This window comes from Phodopus roborovskii, unplaced genomic scaffold (genome assembly GCF_943737965.1).
Source record: "Phodopus roborovskii unplaced genomic scaffold, PHOROB, whole genome shotgun sequence".
Taxonomy (NCBI): Eukaryota; Metazoa; Chordata; class Mammalia; order Rodentia; family Cricetidae; genus Phodopus; species Phodopus roborovskii.
The window spans coordinates 629,556-648,078 of NW_026125059.1; the positions used below are offsets into that span (position 1 = coordinate 629,556).

General features: G+C 48.2%; 1 protein-coding gene and 1 long non-coding RNA gene across 2 annotated transcripts in view; one reads left to right on the forward strand and one right to left on the reverse strand.

Annotated features, from left to right (window-relative positions):
• The window catches only part of Zbtb46 (zinc finger and BTB domain containing 46), a 76,482-nt gene extending 60,640 nt beyond the window's left edge, over window positions 1-15,842 (forward strand). Inside the window, exons 4-5 of the mRNA XM_051184390.1 lie at window positions 7,794-7,969; window positions 12,088-15,842. Coding sequence (XP_051040347.1) covers window positions 7,794-7,969; window positions 12,088-12,492 — 581 coding nt within the window. The 3' untranslated portion in view covers window positions 12,493-15,842. The remainder of the gene's footprint in view (window positions 1-7,793; window positions 7,970-12,087) is intronic.
• Window positions 15,843-15,996: 154 nt separating this feature from the next.
• Window positions 15,997-18,483, reverse strand: LOC127222407 (uncharacterized). The gene is made up of 2 exons (XR_007834538.1): window positions 17,200-18,483; window positions 15,997-17,099 (listed from the first exon to the last, which is right to left on the reverse strand). It is a non-coding gene; the product is annotated as an uncharacterized LOC127222407 (long non-coding RNA).
• Between the last annotated feature and the right edge of the window lie 40 nt (window positions 18,484-18,523).

Consider the following 18,523-nt stretch of genomic DNA (forward strand, 5'->3'; position numbering starts at 1 on the left):
GGAGCCTGCACCCACAGGAATGGGAACATTCTATACAACTAAAGGAAGCCTGGTCAAATACACAAGTAAACTAAAGTAAGAGAAGGCAATGCTAGATGAGAGGACCTCAGGCTGAGGGAGAAGTCTGCTAGGTGGTGGGTGACTAAGCGTCCCACACAACAACAGCTATAACTTAGTGTTTCAACTTAAATAGAAGTAAAATGATAACACCGTTGAAGAGACTGACCTGTTGACTGGCTCTTGAATTCTCTACATAGTCACAGAGTGTAATGACAAAGGATAGTAAGAACACATTAAGCCTTTCACAAAGAACTGAAAGGCTTAATGGAGAAGAGAAATAGAGTGACATTTGAGCACACACACACACACACACACACACACACACGGATAAGGGGCTAGGAGATAGCTCGAAGCACAAGGACTTGAGTTCCATCTCCAGATCCACATTAAGAAGCTGGAAGTGCAGGTGTGCACACTTGTAATCCTAGCATTGGTGAGGGAGACAGCAAGGTCTCTGGGGCTTACTGGCCAACCAGTCTGGCTTAATCAGTAAGTTCCAGGCCAAGAAAAGACCCCGCCTCAAGGGAAGCGGCAGATATTCCTGAGGATGGAAGCTGAGGCTGACTTCCAGCTTACACACATACACGCATGCCCATGCGTGCAGTGTGCACACACATACAGCCCATTAGACGATAGGGTGAAGGATAAATAGGAAATGATTGTGGGCTTGAACCCAGTTGTGTTAGTTGCTTCACTCTATACATACCAGCACTCAGGATGCTGTGGCAGGAAGAATATGGCAAGTTTTAGGCTATCTTGGGCCATAGAGGGCAAGATTCTTGTCTCAAAATAGGAAAAAGAAAGTTTATATTAATATAAATGGATTAAATACTTGCCATCAGAAATTTGTCAGGCTCACACACATACACCAGACAAAATTTCACCAAGGTTAGCCTTGAACTCCTAGGTTCATGTGGGCCTCTTGCCTCGACTTCCCAAGTGCTGGGATGACAGGTGTGTATTCTTACAAACAAAACAAAAAACCTATTTACTTTTGGGTTTGAGCCTCGGCTTTAACAGCTGAGCTGTCCCTCCAGCCCAATTTTTGAAAAATCAGTTTGTTTGAGATAAGGTCTCCTATGGCCCTGGCTATCCTTAAACTTGCTAAGTTTCTGAGATGATTTGAATTCCTGACCCTTCTGCTATGATCACAGGTGTGTGCCACTGTGCCAATTTATGTGGTGCCGGTGCTGGGACCCAGGGTTCAGTGTCTGCTAGGCAAGCACTCCATCAGCTGAACTCATTCCTAGTTGGGTTTTGTTTGTTTTGTTCAGGGAGTAAAAATAATATAGCATACTGCTAGGTGGGGTGGGCACTAAAGCACTGCCTGTTTTTTGTTTTTGTCGTTGTCGTCCCCCCCCCCCCAGCTTTTACACAACAGAGCAAAGATAAAAGCAAAAAGACAGAAAAAGATACACCAACCAAACACTAGCCTGAAGAAAGCAGGTACTGCACAGTACTTTTAAAGTAGCTGAAGCTGTCTCCTCTGGAAGGACCCTGCATGGTTATAGAAGGGATGGGATAGTCCTGGCTGAACTTCATAGCTCAACCTTTAGATGTGAGAAGCAGAAGTCGTGAGGACTAGGAGACATGGAGAAGAATGTGGTTATGGCTGGGGCTTTTAGCATTCTCCACAACTGATAGAGCAGCAAACGAAAGCCTTAGTGAGAATGGAGAGGATCTGAACAGTTTTCAGTGCTAAGTCAACCTTGAATTCCTGGAATAAACCCATCTGGCTGCAAGATGTTGCTCTTTTTCTGTATTGTTGCGTTCAGCTTTGTTTTGTTTAAATTCTGTGTCTATATTCACAGACGTGTTGGCCTGTAACAACACAAGTAGAAATTCTACAGTACTGTCAACAAGTGCAGAATATTCCAGACTCACAGGAGGAGAGTTTTACTAGCATAGACCAGCTGGGACCATTTACAACAGTATCAAAGGTCCAGACAATGCAGAGCAGCAAACAGGTTAGAATCCAGCAGCAGGAAGACACTAGGCAGCTCTTAAACACTTTCATCCTTTCTTCCCCCCTGCCCTGTGTCTCCCTCCCTCCCTGCCCTCCCCTCCCCTCCTCTTCTCCCCCTCCCTCCTCTCTAGTTACTGTTTTGGAACAAATAGCTCAGGTTGATTTCAAACTCAGGATCTTCCTGCTTCAGCCTCAGAAGTCTTGGTATTGCAGAGTGACTGCTTTGTCTGGTTTTTGTCTTCTCAGACAGGGTCTCCTGTATCCCAGACTGACCTCAAACTCACTGTGCAGTTGAGGATGACCTTTTACTCCCAATTTTCTTGACCCCCCCACCTCCTAAGTGCTGAGGTTAAAGTGTGTGCTACTATGCTACTATTCACAGCTTGGTTTTTTTGTTTTGTTTTGTTTTGTTTTGTTTTGTTGGTGTGTGTGCATCAGGATAATGTTTTCTTTGTAGCCTAGGCCGGCTTCAAATCAGGGTGTTGTGCCTCTGTGTCAATGGTATTAGGATTATAGGTGAATGAAAAGTACATTCTGTCAAACCCATAGACCACACCCATAATTGTTTGTAGCTTATTGCCCCCTACAGAGAAAAAGGAAGGTTTTAATTTCTATGTTAAGAAGGAAGGGGGAAAAAAATAACAAAATCTAAAGAAAGTAACAGGAGGGAAAGTAAAGGCATCACAAAACAGAAATCAGGCACACAAACAGGCCACAGAATAATGAACATAGAGATGGTTCAGTCAGTAAGAGTGCTTGCTGCTCAAACAGGAGCCCATGTTTGAGTTTTAATCAGGGATGGTGAGTTATACAGGCATAGAAATGACTGCCCCAAAGGGATAAGTTTATTGTACTCACTGACAGCTAGAAATAGGAGGCATGTCTCACCACGCAGAACCCAGGGAAGCACCAGGCCTGTGGAAGACAGACAGGGAAGGAGAGGGAAGCAAGAACCTTGCTGTAGTTTCCACGGGCAGAACCAGGTTGGTGGGGGATGGGGAGGCTAAAGGGACAACTCCTGGTTCTCTGGCACCTGCCCCGGGGATCTAGGGCAGGCAGCAGTAGTCCTAGGTGTGAGAGTCTTGTAGAGGACTGGTAGGAGTGAGAAAAGTAATGGCGCTCTGTTCATTTCTCATTGCTGTGATTAAATGCCTGATGTGCAAATGAAGGAAGGAAGGATCTATTTTAGCTCACAATTCAAGGGTACCGTCTGTCATAGAGAGGAAGGCATGGTGATGGAAGCTTGAGGAGGCAGCTAATCGCATTGTACCTGCCGTCAGGAAGCAGGTAGTGATGGATGCTGGTGCTCAGCTAGACTTTTCCTTTTTGTGCAGTATAGAACCCCAGCCCACGGGATGATGTTGCAGACGTCCAGGGTGGATCTTCCCGCCTCAACTCAATTTAGATGATCCTTTCCTGTCATACCCAGAGGCTCTGCAGTGATTATAAAATTATATATACTGTCAAGCTGACAATATTAACCATCAATACAGCTGGTCATTTACTTTAGGGAATGACCAGGCCTGGAAGTAGCCAGCCCTCCAGAGTACCCTGTGTCAAAGCTTCGAATACAGAAAATAGAGATCATGGTTGGTAGGAACCTGTTGCAGGCTGACACTGCATCAGCTGTTGAGAATTGCTGCAGTAGGGACTGGTGCACATGGACAAATGGCTGCATTGTGTGTGTGTCTGACACATGGTACTGAGAGGCTGGAAATTCACCCAGAAGGAAAATCCTGTGCCATTCTCACCATGCACAAAAAGTAACTTAAGCTGGATTGTAAAATTTTTGAAAGCTGCTTGGCCATTAATCTGTGGTCCATTTCCTTTCTTTGGTGCCCAACATATATACGAGTTCCTGACCACGAAGGCGCACATGTAAGCCCCATGTCAGCTCACCAAGCTCAAATGAATCTGCAGAAATGGGCATGTTGTGATTCGGTCCCTGCAACAAACAAGAACCAACTGCGCTTTCCCAGGCTGATGTTGAGTGAATCCAGCCAATCACGGTCAGATAACTCCACAGACACAAAGTCCTAAAATAGCAAAACATTGCCTTTGGGGGCTAACTCTGATTGGCTTGAGGGGTACCTCTGAGTATGCTGCAGATGATATATACACTTTACATAAGATTAAAATTTTTTGAGTGCCAGATAAGATGACTCAGCAAGATCTTTATCACCAACTTTGACCACCTGACTCCCCCCCAGCTGACACAGTAGAAGGCAAGAATAACTCCTGTAAGCTGTCATCTAACTGTCCCATGTATGCCTCCAAATAAATAAATAAATGAAATAACAAATGTTTAAAAATTCTGAAAATAATTTGAATGTCTATTTTTACTTAATTTTTTAAATTTTAATATTAAAATGTGGCCTCCTAGTACATTTATAAATGGAAAAATGAGGCATAAGTTGTTTGGCTCCATAAATGAGATGCATCAAAAGTGCACTGTTTTGGAAATTGCCACTCGATGAAAAGCCACACATGGGACCGTTCATGGTTGATTCTGAAAGTGCCCACTGATGTCATCTTCAGTGTCTGCATGCAGCAAACCTGCCTAGCCAGTCCCAGTCACCTGGGGTCCTCTGCACACTTGACAGTAGTGGTTTCTACAGCCAGAGGGGGTATCATTGCTGTCTGAAGGTGGCATCTTCTGGCAGTAAAAAATGAGACCAAACTACACGTTGCAAAAGGAAAAGCAATTGTTGGTCAGTCACAGGCAGTTTCAAAAGCTGTTTCTGATGTATACATGTTGCAGCCTCTAGGTGTACAGGTGAACATTGCAGAGTTCCTCCTGCTGCTGACATGATCTTATGTCCTGACTTTGTAGTTGTCTTGGCCTGCATTTTCTAATAAGGTTGAGGGGCTCTCAGTGCTTGAGTTGCTGAGAGGCAGCCAAAGTCTTTACTTAGTCCACACTGGCCTCAAACTCTCCATCTTCCTAGTTCAGCCTTTCCTGTGCTAGGATTACACCACGGGTCCAGTATGGGAATGAGTGGTTTTTGTTTTTTGTTTGTTTGTTTTAGTTTTTGTGTAGCCCTGGTTGTCCTGGAACTCCCTCTATAGTCCAGGCCGACCTTGAACTCTGAGGTCTGCCTGCCTCTGCCTTCCAAGTGCTGGTACTAAAGGCGTGTGCCACCACTGCCTGGTTCAGAAGTATAGGGTTTAAGTGGAGCATCTATCTACCACTCTGGGCAGAGCTTGTCACAAGGATGGGATCACAGTGCATGTCCAGTCTGAGTTGTTTTCCTAAGGAAAGAGATCTCTCTCTGTAGCCAGTTGAGGTAGTGCATGGATTTAATCCCAGCACTTGCGAGCAGATGGATCACTGTGAGTTTGAGGCCAGCCTGGTCTACATAGTGAGTTCCAGAATAGCGAGAGCTATAAAGTGAAACCCTCTCTCTTAAAAATAAAAACAAAAAAGCTTTCTACTTATAAGTATTTGTTTAGCATGTATGCCTGAATTATGTGCTTAAGTATAAATATGCAATTAAAACATTTACAGTAAATTTTTTTTTATTTTATGGATGTGAATGCTTCCTTGCACCTATATATGTGTACCATGTGCATGCCTGGTGCTGACAGAGGTCAGAAGAGGGCATCAGATCCCCTGGAACTGAAATTATAGACAATTGTATTCCACTTGAGTCCTCAACAAGAGCAGCAAGTGTTGTTAACCACTGAGCCATTCGTCCTGTCCCTATAATTTAAAAAAAAAAAAAATTCATTACTTTGCTCTTTAAATGTATGTGTGGGATGACACCATGGAGGCCACAAGAGGGTACTGGGCTACTTAGAGCTGGGGTTACAGGTGGCAGTGCATGCTGGGAACCAGACTTGGGTGCTCTACAGGACGGTGTGCGCTCTTAACTGTCGAGTCCTCTCAGCAGCCTCATTATCCCGAACTTTAATTTTTGTGTTTATAAGAGGATAGAAATAATGGCTACATCCCCAATATATCTTCAAAGGAAACATTGTAGGAACGTGGTTCCTTGTGTCCCCTTTCTGTCTTTGAGTAGCCCAGTTTATTTTAGGTGTGATAAGAGGAAACTAGGAATCATGGTGGTGAGAAAGGCCATTATGGAGATAGGAGACTAGACTGAGGAACAGTGTTCTGTTGCCTGGAATGTGAACCAAGCCAAGGTGTAGAAGGAAAACACAAAAAAAGCAGCTCATGTTTTCCCTTTCGGAAGCTTGCAGGAGTGGGGTGGGGTAGTGGCCAGACATGTGTGTCCCCCTTTGTCAACTGGCATATCACAAATATCAAGCTAGTCCTGGCCGTACAGTCAAGTGCCAGCTGCTTTGCCTCTGCCTCCCATCTAGTATACAGAGATATCGCGGCATCACACAGAAACCACTGCCAGATGCTCCAGTCTCCTGGAACCCACTTTCGGGAAGGCCTGGCTGCAGGAGCTGCACCTACGGATTCACATACTCCCCTGGTCCCGGGCACTGGGGCTGGCTCAAGGCACAGCAAATGGAAATAGATTCTCTCAGGATCTGTGTGGAGTTGTTTGTAGAGACCCACTGAAACATTTCTGTGAACAATAAATGAAAGCAATGTAGATGTAGATTATTCAAACACTTAAAAGATACATGGTTAAAAACTATGGCTTTAAAATGAGGTCACAATATGTTACATATGATATTCTGTCCAGTGTGCACATGATCTCAGTTCTTTAAATACACATAGTGTTCATAAAGGAAAACAGACCAAAAAGAAATCACATGGCTGATCTCAGTGTCTAGTTTCATTCTCTAGGTCCTGGTGAATCTCCCTCTTCATTGCTGTTTCAAGTTCCTACCTGTAAACCAGCTTGCCTACGCGCGCGCACACACACACACACACACACACACACACACACACACAAAGATAAGTACTTTTAAAATCTTTTTCCACACAGCATTTCTCTGTATAGCCTGTCCTGTCCTGGAACTGATTTTATAGATCAGGCTGGCCTTGAACTCATAGAAATCTACCTGCCTCTGCTTCCCGAGTGCTGGGATTAAAGGCATGCTTCACCATGAGCTGGCTAAAATATTACATCTTAAGGAAGAGGAAGCCTGGGGACAGTGTCCTCATCTTCCTGAGGCAACCCAGTGCCCTTTTTAGGAGCACAAAACCTGGGAATGTGTACAGTGGCTCTGGGGAATAACCAATTGCAGATGCTAGGTGTAAGTTCAGGACCTCTCCAGGACTAGCCAAGTACTACATTTGTTTTTGTTTCTGTTTTTTTCTTTTTTAGCACAAAGTACCCAGTGTTCACTTGCCTGAAGCACATCCTTAGTACCTAAAATGGCAGGAGAACAGAATGCTCTTCTGTACAAGCCTGGGGTGTCTCCCTGACATCATTAGGGCCTGTACACTCCCAGATGCCCTCAAAGTCCCACATTGTGGCTGGGGCCTCCGGAGCAGACTATCATCAGAGACACTGAGGGGTTCTTATCGTCCTTTCCAGGGTTGTATCTGATGCACCCTTGCCCAATAGCACGCCTTGTTGTCCAGTGGGTCATGGTGTAGGGAAGCTCTGAACAGGGTGTGGACAGCTGTGCAGGGTCACTTGTTTCCATAGCAAGCCGCTGACTTGGTGAAGCTCTTGCTCTGTTCTCTGCAGAGGCCTGGAAGGTTGTTTTGTGGGAGGCTCCTGAGAGCTGAGTCTCCCTGTTCTCTGATGAGTGGGTAGACCCATCCTTCTGGAGGTGGAATGAGATGGCTGGTTGTGTAGGGTCAGGTGCTGATAATGTCTCTGCCAATGTCTTTCAGTGAACGAGTTCACAGTGATCAGGAAGAAGTTCAAGTGCCCCTACTGCAGCTTCTCGGCCATGCACCAGTGCATCCTTAAGCGACACATGCGCTCACATACTGGAGAGCGGCCCTACCCTTGTGAGATCTGTGGCAAGAAGTTCACTAGGCGAGAACACATGAAGCGACATACTCTGGTGAGTGCAGGGTGCTAGTGGGATGTGAGGGTGGCACATGATGTGCTGGCTTAAAGATGTCCTGACAGGCAGGCAGATCAGGAGGAGAGTGCAGAGTGCCCAGGAACAGAGCAGGGAGAGATGCCCCCTTGCCATATCTCTGTGCCTCTTCTCAGGGCTCCAGGCCTGTCTGAATACAGGGTTGAGCAGCATATCACTTGCTGTCCACTCGCTGGCCTCTTCAGCCACTGTTAGAGTGTGTTCTGCCATCTACACTCTGATCTTCCTGTTTATATGCCCACTCTTGTGCTGGCTCTCAGTACCTACCTACCTAGTATGCCATTTTCAGGTAGTGGGTGTTGAAGGATGAATTTGCATGACCAAGAGATGACAGAAAGAAAAAGTTGTCCAGAAACAGGTAGATGGGTTCAGGCGAGACACATCAGCAAAGTTATGCAGGCACAGGCAGATCGTGGCAGGAATTGGAACCCCTAAAATTGAGCCAGGACTCAGGGAGGGGTACATGTAGAGGAGGATGGAGTTAGGGGGTCTCAGGTGCCAGCATTCATCTTCCCAGTAAGCACTGACTGCCAGCTGGGCCATTCCTTAGTTCACAGCTTACAGGCCTGCTAGAATTCTCTGCCCGGGCTTGCCCTAGGTTCAGGAACTTTGTGGTATCTGCCTGACTTGCTGGGTGCAGAACCCAGCCTCTGCCCCAGTCTCTGGCCCTAGCGACCTGTGTGCAGCCACACATAGCTGCTTGATATCCTAGAGCTGGTTTCGCATCTTTTTGCTGATGAGGCTAGGGATGCACCTCAGCTGGAAGGATGCTTGCCAGGCATGCATGAAGCCTCAGATTCATTCTCTAGCACCACACTGACGGTTCATTCCTGTGATACCAGCACAGGATCAGAAGTTCAAGATTAAGACATTTAGTTGGCTCAGTGGAGGCCTGCCGCCAAGTCTGACAACCTGGGTTTCTTCCCCAGGATCCACATGGTAAAAGGAAAGAACAGACTTCCACAGGTTGTCCTCTGTGTGGACAAGTATGGTGTTAGTGCATGCATGTGTGTGCGTGCACATGCAAGTGTTCATGTGTGTACACCTGCGCACACACTCACCCACACACATATACACATATAAATATAATAAATTTTTTGAAAATTCAAGCCCATTCTTAGTTACATAGTGGATTCAAAGACCAGCTTGGGATTCTTGTGACTTTGTCTCAAAAAAAGAAAAAAGAAAAAGAAACAAAGTAACATTTCACTAGTTCACTCTGTGGTAGCACATGTCTGTAACTCACTCCCCCACCCCCCCAATTTTGGAGGAGGAGGCAGGAGGAGAGTAAGTTCCAAGTCAGCCTGTGTACCAGGCTCAGACTCAGCTATGCAGTGACACCTTGATTTAATGCTGGTGATGATAATGCCCCATATGCAAGGGCTTGCAAGAGAAAAAGGTCCATATAGTTTAATCCTTTAGCTTCTTCGGGGTGCCTGTCTTTGAAAAGTAGAGCCCTCTGTATCACAGGCAGCTCTGTAGCCCAAACCATCGTGTTCACCACAGCAGTATCTACTGCCTTGATGTCTTCTTGGCATTCAGAGCCCCGTCAGGCACCTCCATAGGTGGAGTCAGTGATGAGAGCCTTACTGCTGAACTTTCCCAGGATCAGGAAGAAGTGGGTTTATACTGCTCCACAACCCCATCAAGGCGCTTAGCAGCAGATTGCCATGAAACCCAGCATCCTTCTCTTGAGCTTCCTTCCTGGGCTTGTGAGTTAGGATGGGTGAGTGTCCTGATGAGAGGCTCCCTGAAACACCCTTGTGGTCTCTGAGCATCATAGTGCAGCCCCTAGCTCCTATGGCAGTATGAGGCCACAGGACTCTGGGTGGTGTCAGCCTCCTGAGCCTGCTCCTGTCTGATCACAGATTAGACAGATTAGACAGATTAGACACAGACCTTACTGTAACTTGTTCTAAGTTATGTTCTGTGGTAGAGAAAGGGGGGAAACTCTGGGTTTAAAATAGCAAACAAGTCCTTGGGTAGAGTATTTGCCTAACATGCAGAAAGCTCTGGATTTGAACCATCATGCTGCATAAAACTAAGCATAGTGAAACATGTGTAATCACAGAATTGTGGAGGCTGAGTGTTGAGGCTCAACAGGAGTGTTGAGAGTTCCAGGCCAGTCTGAGAGAGGGACAGAAATGCACAAACCAAAGAAACCAAAAAGGAAGCAGTGCCTTGTGTACCAAGTTATTGGAGATCTCAATTCTAGAATCAGGCTTCCTGGGGAGCTTGTGAGGCTGGTATCCCAGCTCCAAGGGCCACCGGTTTCCCCAGTGACAACCCTTCCCGGTCAGGCTCCTCAGTTTTGTGTCAGTCAGTGGACAGTTGTACTCCAGACTTAAGAACTCGGAGTTCTGCTGGGCATTGGTGGTGCACGCCTTTAGTCTCAGCACTCGGGAGGCAGAGACAGGCAGCTCTCTGTGAGTTCGAGGCCAGTCTGGTCTACAAAGCTAGTTCCAGGACAGGCTCCAAAGCTACAGAGAAACCCTGTCTCGAAAAACAAAACAACAACAAAAACAAAAAAGAAATTGAAGTTCTGTAGAAGGCAACTTTTCCTGCAAGAAAGGTGTATTCAACAAGGGAGGTTGGGTGTTCTCATGATATTTGGGAATGCAGGCCTGGGAAGCCCAGGATGGGGAGGGTATCACTCAAGGCCTAAACATGGAACCATAGTGACATCTTGTGGGCAAATGTTTGTGAGTGGAGGAGGGCTTTCCCATCCTGTGTACTGTTTATAGTCGGAGAACAGGCAGATTCAGAAAGGTGAGAACAAGTTGTAATTACCTGAGCTCGAGCTCGGTGTAGCCTGCTCTCCAGCTGGTCCTGGTGGCACCATATGCAGGAAGGAGGGGAGCCTAGCATGTGGGGAAGCTCCCAGCCAAGGAACCTACTCCAGAGTGCTGACCGGAGCGCAGGTCGCCTGTGTATGGCCTGGGGCTGCCTGGCCAGGGACAGGCCAGTCTCCTCTGGGTTCCTCCCTCCTCCATTTTTGAAACCTAGGGTCAGATCTGAGATGCAAGGAGTCAAAGTGGAGCTAGGCAGGCTGAGAATGCCTATGGATATTCCACAAATACCATTTACCTTGTCCTTGCCCATCTCCCGGAAGGCAATTCTGCACAGGCCAACTTTCTACAGAGTACACTGGTTCCTGCACATACTTCCTCAGGCCCAGGCCCCTCCAGGAGTTCCAGGATTTTGTGTGATATACTTTCAAGGCCCCTCTACTGAGTACTGTGTCTTCCTACCAAGTATTGCAATAGGCAGGGCACTGCTACTGTCCCTCCCTGGTTGCCATGTCTCCTCCGCAGACCCTTATTACTAGCCTCTGTCCTTGTATTTCAGTTGAGAGGTCAGGACAGGAGTCTCCCCTTTTCATTGGATCCAGGTACATAACAGCCATGCTAGGGATCAAGTCCGTTGCCCTGCTGTCAGGCTCCAGTTACCTGCCATCTCGGGGGACTCCATGCTGACCCCTCTCCCTCTACTCCTCACTTGTGGGTCTCATGCTGCCCAACTCACCAAGCTAGACTGGGCTTCCTGGAAGGCAGATTCCACTTGCAGCTTCCAACCACAGCTGTGTATGGGCTCCCTGTCCTGTGTACACAGGTGCACAGTGTTGTGTTCCTTAACTCTGCATCACCTGGGCTTCTAGGCCTGCTATGCCTGTACAGGGCTAATGGCAACTGGGCCCCAGGACTGCTCTAGGGATCTGATAGGAGCCCCTCAGCCTGCCCTGTAGGGAAGTCCATAGGAAGGGTACTTAAGGCACAGGGAGTAATACACCCAAGTGAGAAGTGTACCTACATACCAGTGAGTGGAAGTACTTGGATATGGATATGCTGGGACCAGCCCACTTTGTAGCTGGGGGCGTGGCACTGTTTATCCTGGTGCTTATAGCATCTCCTTAGGACGGGATGACTTGCTGCCTCTATAGATATTGCCAGTGTTGGCTCCAGATAGATGTGTTACCTCCTTTCCCCGACAGAGACTGTCCCTCCTGTGTCTGCCCTGGCCTAGTAAAGCTTGTGCTCCTCTCCCCAATACACCCTGCACTGACTGCTCTGTCCCTCCAGGTCCACAGCAAGGACAAGAAGTACGTGTGCAAGGTGTGCAGCCGTGTGTTCATGTCTGCAGCCAGTGTGGGCATTAAGCATGGTTCTCGCCGCCATGGCGTATGTGCAGACTGTGCTGGCCGGGGTGTGGGCACACCACTGGACCACGGTGGAGGCGGTGAGGGCTCCCCTGAGGCACTGTTTGCTGGTGAAGGGCCATACCTGGAAGACCCTGATGATCCACGAGGAGAAGGTGAGGAGGAGCTAGGAGAGGATGAAGACGAGGATGTGGCCAAATGGAAGGACGATGTGGGCTTGACACATGAGGACGCACTGCTGGGAGATGACAAGGATGACGAAGACTCTCCACAGGGGCCCCACAGCCCATCTGGGGAACCCGATAAAGACTTTGCCTGGATCTCCTAGGGGCTCTGCTCTGGTGGGCAGGGTGGGTGGTGGCTGAATCGCTTTGTCCACCTGTGTGTGTCTTAGTGGGTCTTTACTTACCCAGGAGCAGGGCCCTGCTGAATCCTTGAAGCTCTTCCTACAGGCCCTTCTGTGCTATAACCCTCTCCCCTTGCAGAAACTGGTCCTATGAGCTAAGAAGTGGGTGCGGCTCCAGTGACTGGGGGGCACTAGGACCGAACACCAAGTGAGGGGTACAGTGTGGGTTTAGGAAAAGGGAGAATGCCTACTCCCACCTGTCCAGGTATTAATGGAGTCCCCAGCAGGTGTGTCTAGAAGTTTGGGCAGGGCTGCACCAAGGCCTGGGCATGCTTCCTCAGGGTATCAAAGGAGCCCTTTGCTGTGAACCTGGCTAGGAATGCAAGACGACTGGCCAGGTCAGGGTCAGTACTAGTTAGGGTCATGAGGGCAATCCCCCAGCCCACAGGTCTGAGTAGGTGTTGAGTTTTGCATAAATACAAACTGCTCCATCCACAGCATTGCTCAGTCTCCCTCCATCCCCATCCTCCGGCAGTCAGGTTGTGGGCTATGGCCCTGTCACTTTGTCCTCCTGGTTCCTGCTGCCCGGTGGCAGCTGGTAGAACCTAGTGGTATAAAGCCCTGAAACCCTCTTACCTCCAGGCTTTGGTGCTTTACACAAAATGGCCTCTCTGGAAGCTCTAGGCTCCAGGTGCTCTCTCTGTTGGAAGCAGCTACCCAACTGGCAGGAAAGAGGAAGAAGGCTCTTCAAGAGGAGACCTGTGGCTGCATGCTTCCCCCTTCCTGGCCCACAGGGTTGAGCTGCAAGGGCCAGCCACAGCTCTCTGATCTGTGTGCACTTTCTTGGAGAGCCCCATTGTGCACCCCGAGTTCTGTCTGCACCCTTGCTGACCCCTCCTTCAACCAGATAGAGCTCAAGCTCCTGCCTTTGTTGCTGCTAACACTGGAGGTGGGTGTTCCTAGCTGCAGTGTGCTGCTGATGTCTCCCTGCCTAGGAACCAAATTTTAAAGATGTCAGAGACATTTTCAGGTGGTTACTACAGGTTACTTTATTTTGAATTGTTTTTCTCACTTGACAGGACTCTACGGGAGTGGTTTTATTTAGCTGTTCATCAAGTCCTCTTTCTGTATTTCTAAAGGCTCTCACACTTGTTCTGTGAAAAATGTAGGCTTCATTCCCATGGCTCTGAGGCCCAGAAGCAGCTATCCACTTAACCTGCAGAGTAGATACAAATGCTGCAACTTACCTCTTCTTGGGGGCCATTTCTGACAGACTATCAAGACATTCCATCCCTCACCCACCTCATCTCCCAAAGGCCCACTGCAATGGTGTTCAGTGAGCATTCTGGTGAGGTGCCAATGTGCTAACCCCCACCCTGTTGCAAGGGCTCATCAGGCTACTAAACATTAGGGCCAATTAGAGAATTTTGGTTTTCCTTTCTCAAACACTAAGTTAAATGGCTTTTAGCCCCCCCCCTCTTTAAACTGGCACATCTGTTCTCTCTAGGTAAGTAAGAGGAAGCCCCCCCCCATAAAACTAATTTAGGTTCCAATGGTTATACAGAGCATATGTCACCTGGTGACATTCCCCAAGTACCAGCTGCCTGAGCTACAGAAGGGTGCAAGACTGGCCTACAGAAGGAAGGAATCACAGGTTTTATTGTTTTAAACAAAACAACAGTCAAGAGGGTCAGAGCCTATACAGAGTATAGGAACAGACTATACGGAGTGTAGGAACTGTTGTCTGGAAGCTGTGTGTCCCTCTACTCACTGCCCTCTCCCTCTGAGGCATGCTGGTTCTGGAGTACATTTCTGCCCAGCAGGGCAACATAGCTAGACCCCCTTTTGCCAACAAACTTTTTAAGTTGAGACCGTCTAGCCTTGCCAGACCCCTTGAGGGCTCTCAGACTTAGTACCTTCCTCCCTCTTTTAAAATGCCTTTTCTAAACACTTTCTTATGAAATGCATTTGGAAACTAGACCTTTGCTACCACTGTCTCTGGGTTTTTGTATCAGTCCCTACTTCTCAGGCTGCCCTGCCCAGGACCCAGGACCCCTGGCCCACCTCTCAAGGCGCCTGTACCTCCACTCTCAGGGTGTCTTGCTCTGACTGGCCCCCCCTTCCAGACTGCCTTTGCTGGCCTTTCTGGGGTTCCCTGTTGGTACACAGGGCACTTCCTTAAAACCAGTACTGTACCAGAAAACTGAGGGTCCCAGTTCTGGTCCCACCACCTTCCAAGTGTTCGCCATGTGGCAGGGGTTTGTTCTGGCTCAGTTTCCAATTGGAAAGTGGAATTCTAGAGATCCAGATGAACACATCCGTCTCAGGAGGCATGGAGGGAAAAGACGTATGTATTGAAATTTTTTGTTTTTTGTTTGTTTTTATGTGACTTTTTTTTAATTCAATGTTCAAACTAATAAATATTTTTTTATGAAGAAAATGTGTAGATTACATTTCACATTTTGTATTTTTTGTGCGTGTGTCTATATTTTGGTGTTTGTAACACCAAAGTGGAAAATATAGTCCATGGGGTGGGTGTTGTTAGGGTTGAGATGGGAAAATGATATGATTTTTGTATGGATCTCTGGATCCTGACCAGTTTGCGTATTTGAACTCTGAGTTTTGGGGAACAGGACACTGCTAGGATTTGACAGGGACCTAATTCAAAAGACACAGCTATGCTTACAATTTTGCACATCTTCCTTTAGAAACAAACAACAAGACAAAACCTGAGAAAAATGCAAAACTGGAATTTTTTTGCAATATTATAAAGGATAATCTTAACTTTGGCTCATTCTATGACATGTACAACTCCAACTCCTAAGAAAGCCATACTTAATGGTGATATTATTTTTTAGATCCTATTGTGTTTTGTATGTGGCTCTTTTAGAATCACTTGTAGTGAGGGTGCTGTGTGTGTGCTTTTCTTAAATATTTATTTTTTTCAATATGCTTTCAATCTTGTCAACAAAAAGTAAAAAAAAAAAAAAAAAAAAGGAGTGTTTGAAGATTGTTGATTTTTTTTCCCCTGGGGATAATCTATATTATATTGACTTTATATTAATTATTATAAACCTGTGTTTGTACTGAAGATGTGTTTAATATTTGCAGAAGGTTTGTCATAATCAGTTGGTGAGATTCACAGCTCTGTTGTCCTGATTCTCTGTAGCCACAGACAAGTAAAGATTACCTTCTCTATAGTGGTTCATGCAATTTCTTGTCTGCCTAGGTGTGCCCCAGGTTGCCTGTGAGTTTTCTTTCTGTGATGGGATTAGTGTAGACATTCTTGCAAAGCAATCACTTTAAATAAAATGGGAACTTGCTGCTCCATGCGGATGCCTCCTGTGTGGTTTCAAACAGTACCCTTCCCTGGACCTCAACCTGAATGGAGGTAGCTGCCAGCTGCTATTGCTTATCATTCATTTCCCATTACCCTCCTAGATCTGTTTCCTTCCCCAGGAAGTAACATTGGTTTCTGGGAAAATAAACAAGCAAACAAGCCCCACAGTTTAATATTTTTCTCCCAGACACAAAACACCAGAGCTTCATTAACATGATAAAATGTCAGCCCCAGGGGGACCTGGACAGTACTCTCTCTGACACCCCTCTAGAGGTGAACAACTGACACAGGCTCTAACAGAGCCCACTGACATCTTTGACAAGTCTGAGTGGTGGGCAGGGAGGCAAGCTGCCCCGGGGGCCAAAAGGACAACATGCAGTTTGGCTTTAGTGCAAAAGGCTGCTTCCCTCCAAGGCATTTTCAGTGGTCAGCTATTCATCCACCTCTAGGAGTCCAGGTTTGCTGTAGTTTCAGGCTGGGTGTGAGAGAGCAGCCAGCAGCAGCAGCATGGATGGGCTCAGGCCGGAAACTGCTGGCAGGCTTTTGTCCTGCAGCAGGCGTTGTGCTACAGTTCCCCATGGTCCATGCCGTACACTTGCCAGCTCTTCTTGGCATCACCCTGGGGCTTCCTGGAGGGGACGTGCAGGGAGCATGGAGAGTCCCTCGACCTGCACATACCTCAGGTTGACCCCAAGCTTGGCAGGCAGGGCGGGGCTGTGGCTCCAGGTGGATGGGGGCCAGGCAGCTCTGGAAGGAGCCACAGCCCTATGCTGTTTCTCTCTAGAGTGCTCTGAGACCTGCCCCCAATCTCCACATGTGGAGGCTTGGCCACTGTGGCATGCATACCTGTGGGATAGCTAGCTGTAGAGCTGAGCATGGGAGGTGGAAACAAAGTTAGGGACTGTAGCAGGTTGAGAAGAACTGGGGGCTCCAGCAGCTCTGGGAGCCCCACATGAGGAGCGGTGGGTGACTGGCATGGAAGCTGTAGGAGACACAGGGCTGGACAACCTGTCAGTCACCATGTCCACATCAACATCCAGCTCTGTGTTGTAAAAGTCCTCCCGATCACTCTTCTCTGGCTCTGCCTGTCTCCTGCCAAGAACAGAGAGGTGAGAGCTTAAGTTCTGGCCAGGCCTGACTCCACCCTGGCCAAGCCCTCAGTCCCACTGCACCCCAGGTGCACCAGGTGGGCGTGTCTCTGCATCTCCAGCGCTGTGCTCAGCACCTTCCCACAGCTCTTCCACAGGCACTGGAACATGAATTGAATAGAGGCCTTGAGTGACAGTGGCCTGGGTGAACAGTAGCCACCCTGTGCAGCCCGCCTCTGGAGGGGCTTTCCCCACGCTTACCTTCCTTTTTTGTAGGGTGGCCTCCTCCCTACAACAAAAAGTGAGTTGCTGCAGGGATGATGGAGATGACTGATGGCTGACCAGGTCCCAGCCCATCTCCACGGTTGCTGCTGCTGCTCTAGCAGCCTGAAAGATGATGACCAAAGGCTTCCTTCCAGAGCTCCAAGCCAGACTCTGCAGGGACACGCCTCTCGGGAGCTTGGAAGGCTTAAGCTGCTTTGCAGAAGCTGCTGCCTGCTGGCTCTCTCCAAGTCCCTGATTGTGAGTTGCCACCTGTTCAGGTGAGCCTTGTGGGGTAGGGATAGACAACTAAGAGAATTTGACCTCAGACTGGGAGAGAAGCTCCCCTAACAGGAAAGGAAAGGTAGGGGTGCTTGGCATGGCCAGGAAGCAACATGGCAAAGTGGAGGTAGAGTTTTGGCCTCGGTGAGGGGTTTCTTAAGAGACCTTGAGGCAAGCTTAGAAGGTGACGTGTTAGGTATGGGACACTGCTTGCCCCATAGAGGCTTGGTGGTTTCAGTATTGTGGAATGACAGAAGTTCTGGACCCTGCCCATACTTGAACATAAGTTTGAGTCTCACCTGGGCTGAAGGTTGCAGCTGGGGCCCCCAGATAAAGGGGGGCTGGTAGATAGGCTTGTAAGGGCTGCAGGAGCCATGACCTCTTCCAGCTGGGCTTTTCCTGGGGGTATTGGGTATTCTGGAGATGAGGTCGGTGCTCTAGGCCCGCCTCCCCCATGGTCCAGCAGTGTGGGCATCAGGCCGTCTCACTCCAAGTTCTGGATAGGGGGTCTGGATAGGAGATGGTTCCACCCCATCTCTGGTTGCAGAGCTGAAAATCCAGGAACCATAGAACAGGATGGGGATTCGCAAAAGGCCTGAGTTCTCCATAACTTGGGCTTTGTTCCACAAAGGCTCCTTCAGATCCTGGTGCTGAGCAGATGTCTGAAGGCCCACCATAAGGGGTGAGGCCAACTATGGCTCAGCTCTTCCCGCTATCACACATTAACCACGGATGTGAAATAGCAACTGTGGGCCAAGAGCCAGGTCTAGGAGGGTGGAGCAGCAAGCCTTTGGCAGTGGTTAAGGAGACTGTGCTCTAAGCACAGGCAAGTCCCCAGGCCCCATGGGCTGGCAAGTTGGGAAGTGGGGGTCAGGGGCCCAGAGACTCCTAGATAGTCAGGGTGGGTCTCTGACTCATTCTCCACCGAAGCCTTCAAAAGATGACATCTGTGCCAGCACGCACCCACCCTTCCAGGACACACTGGTACACACACACACACACACACACACACACACACACACACACACTCACTCACACTCCT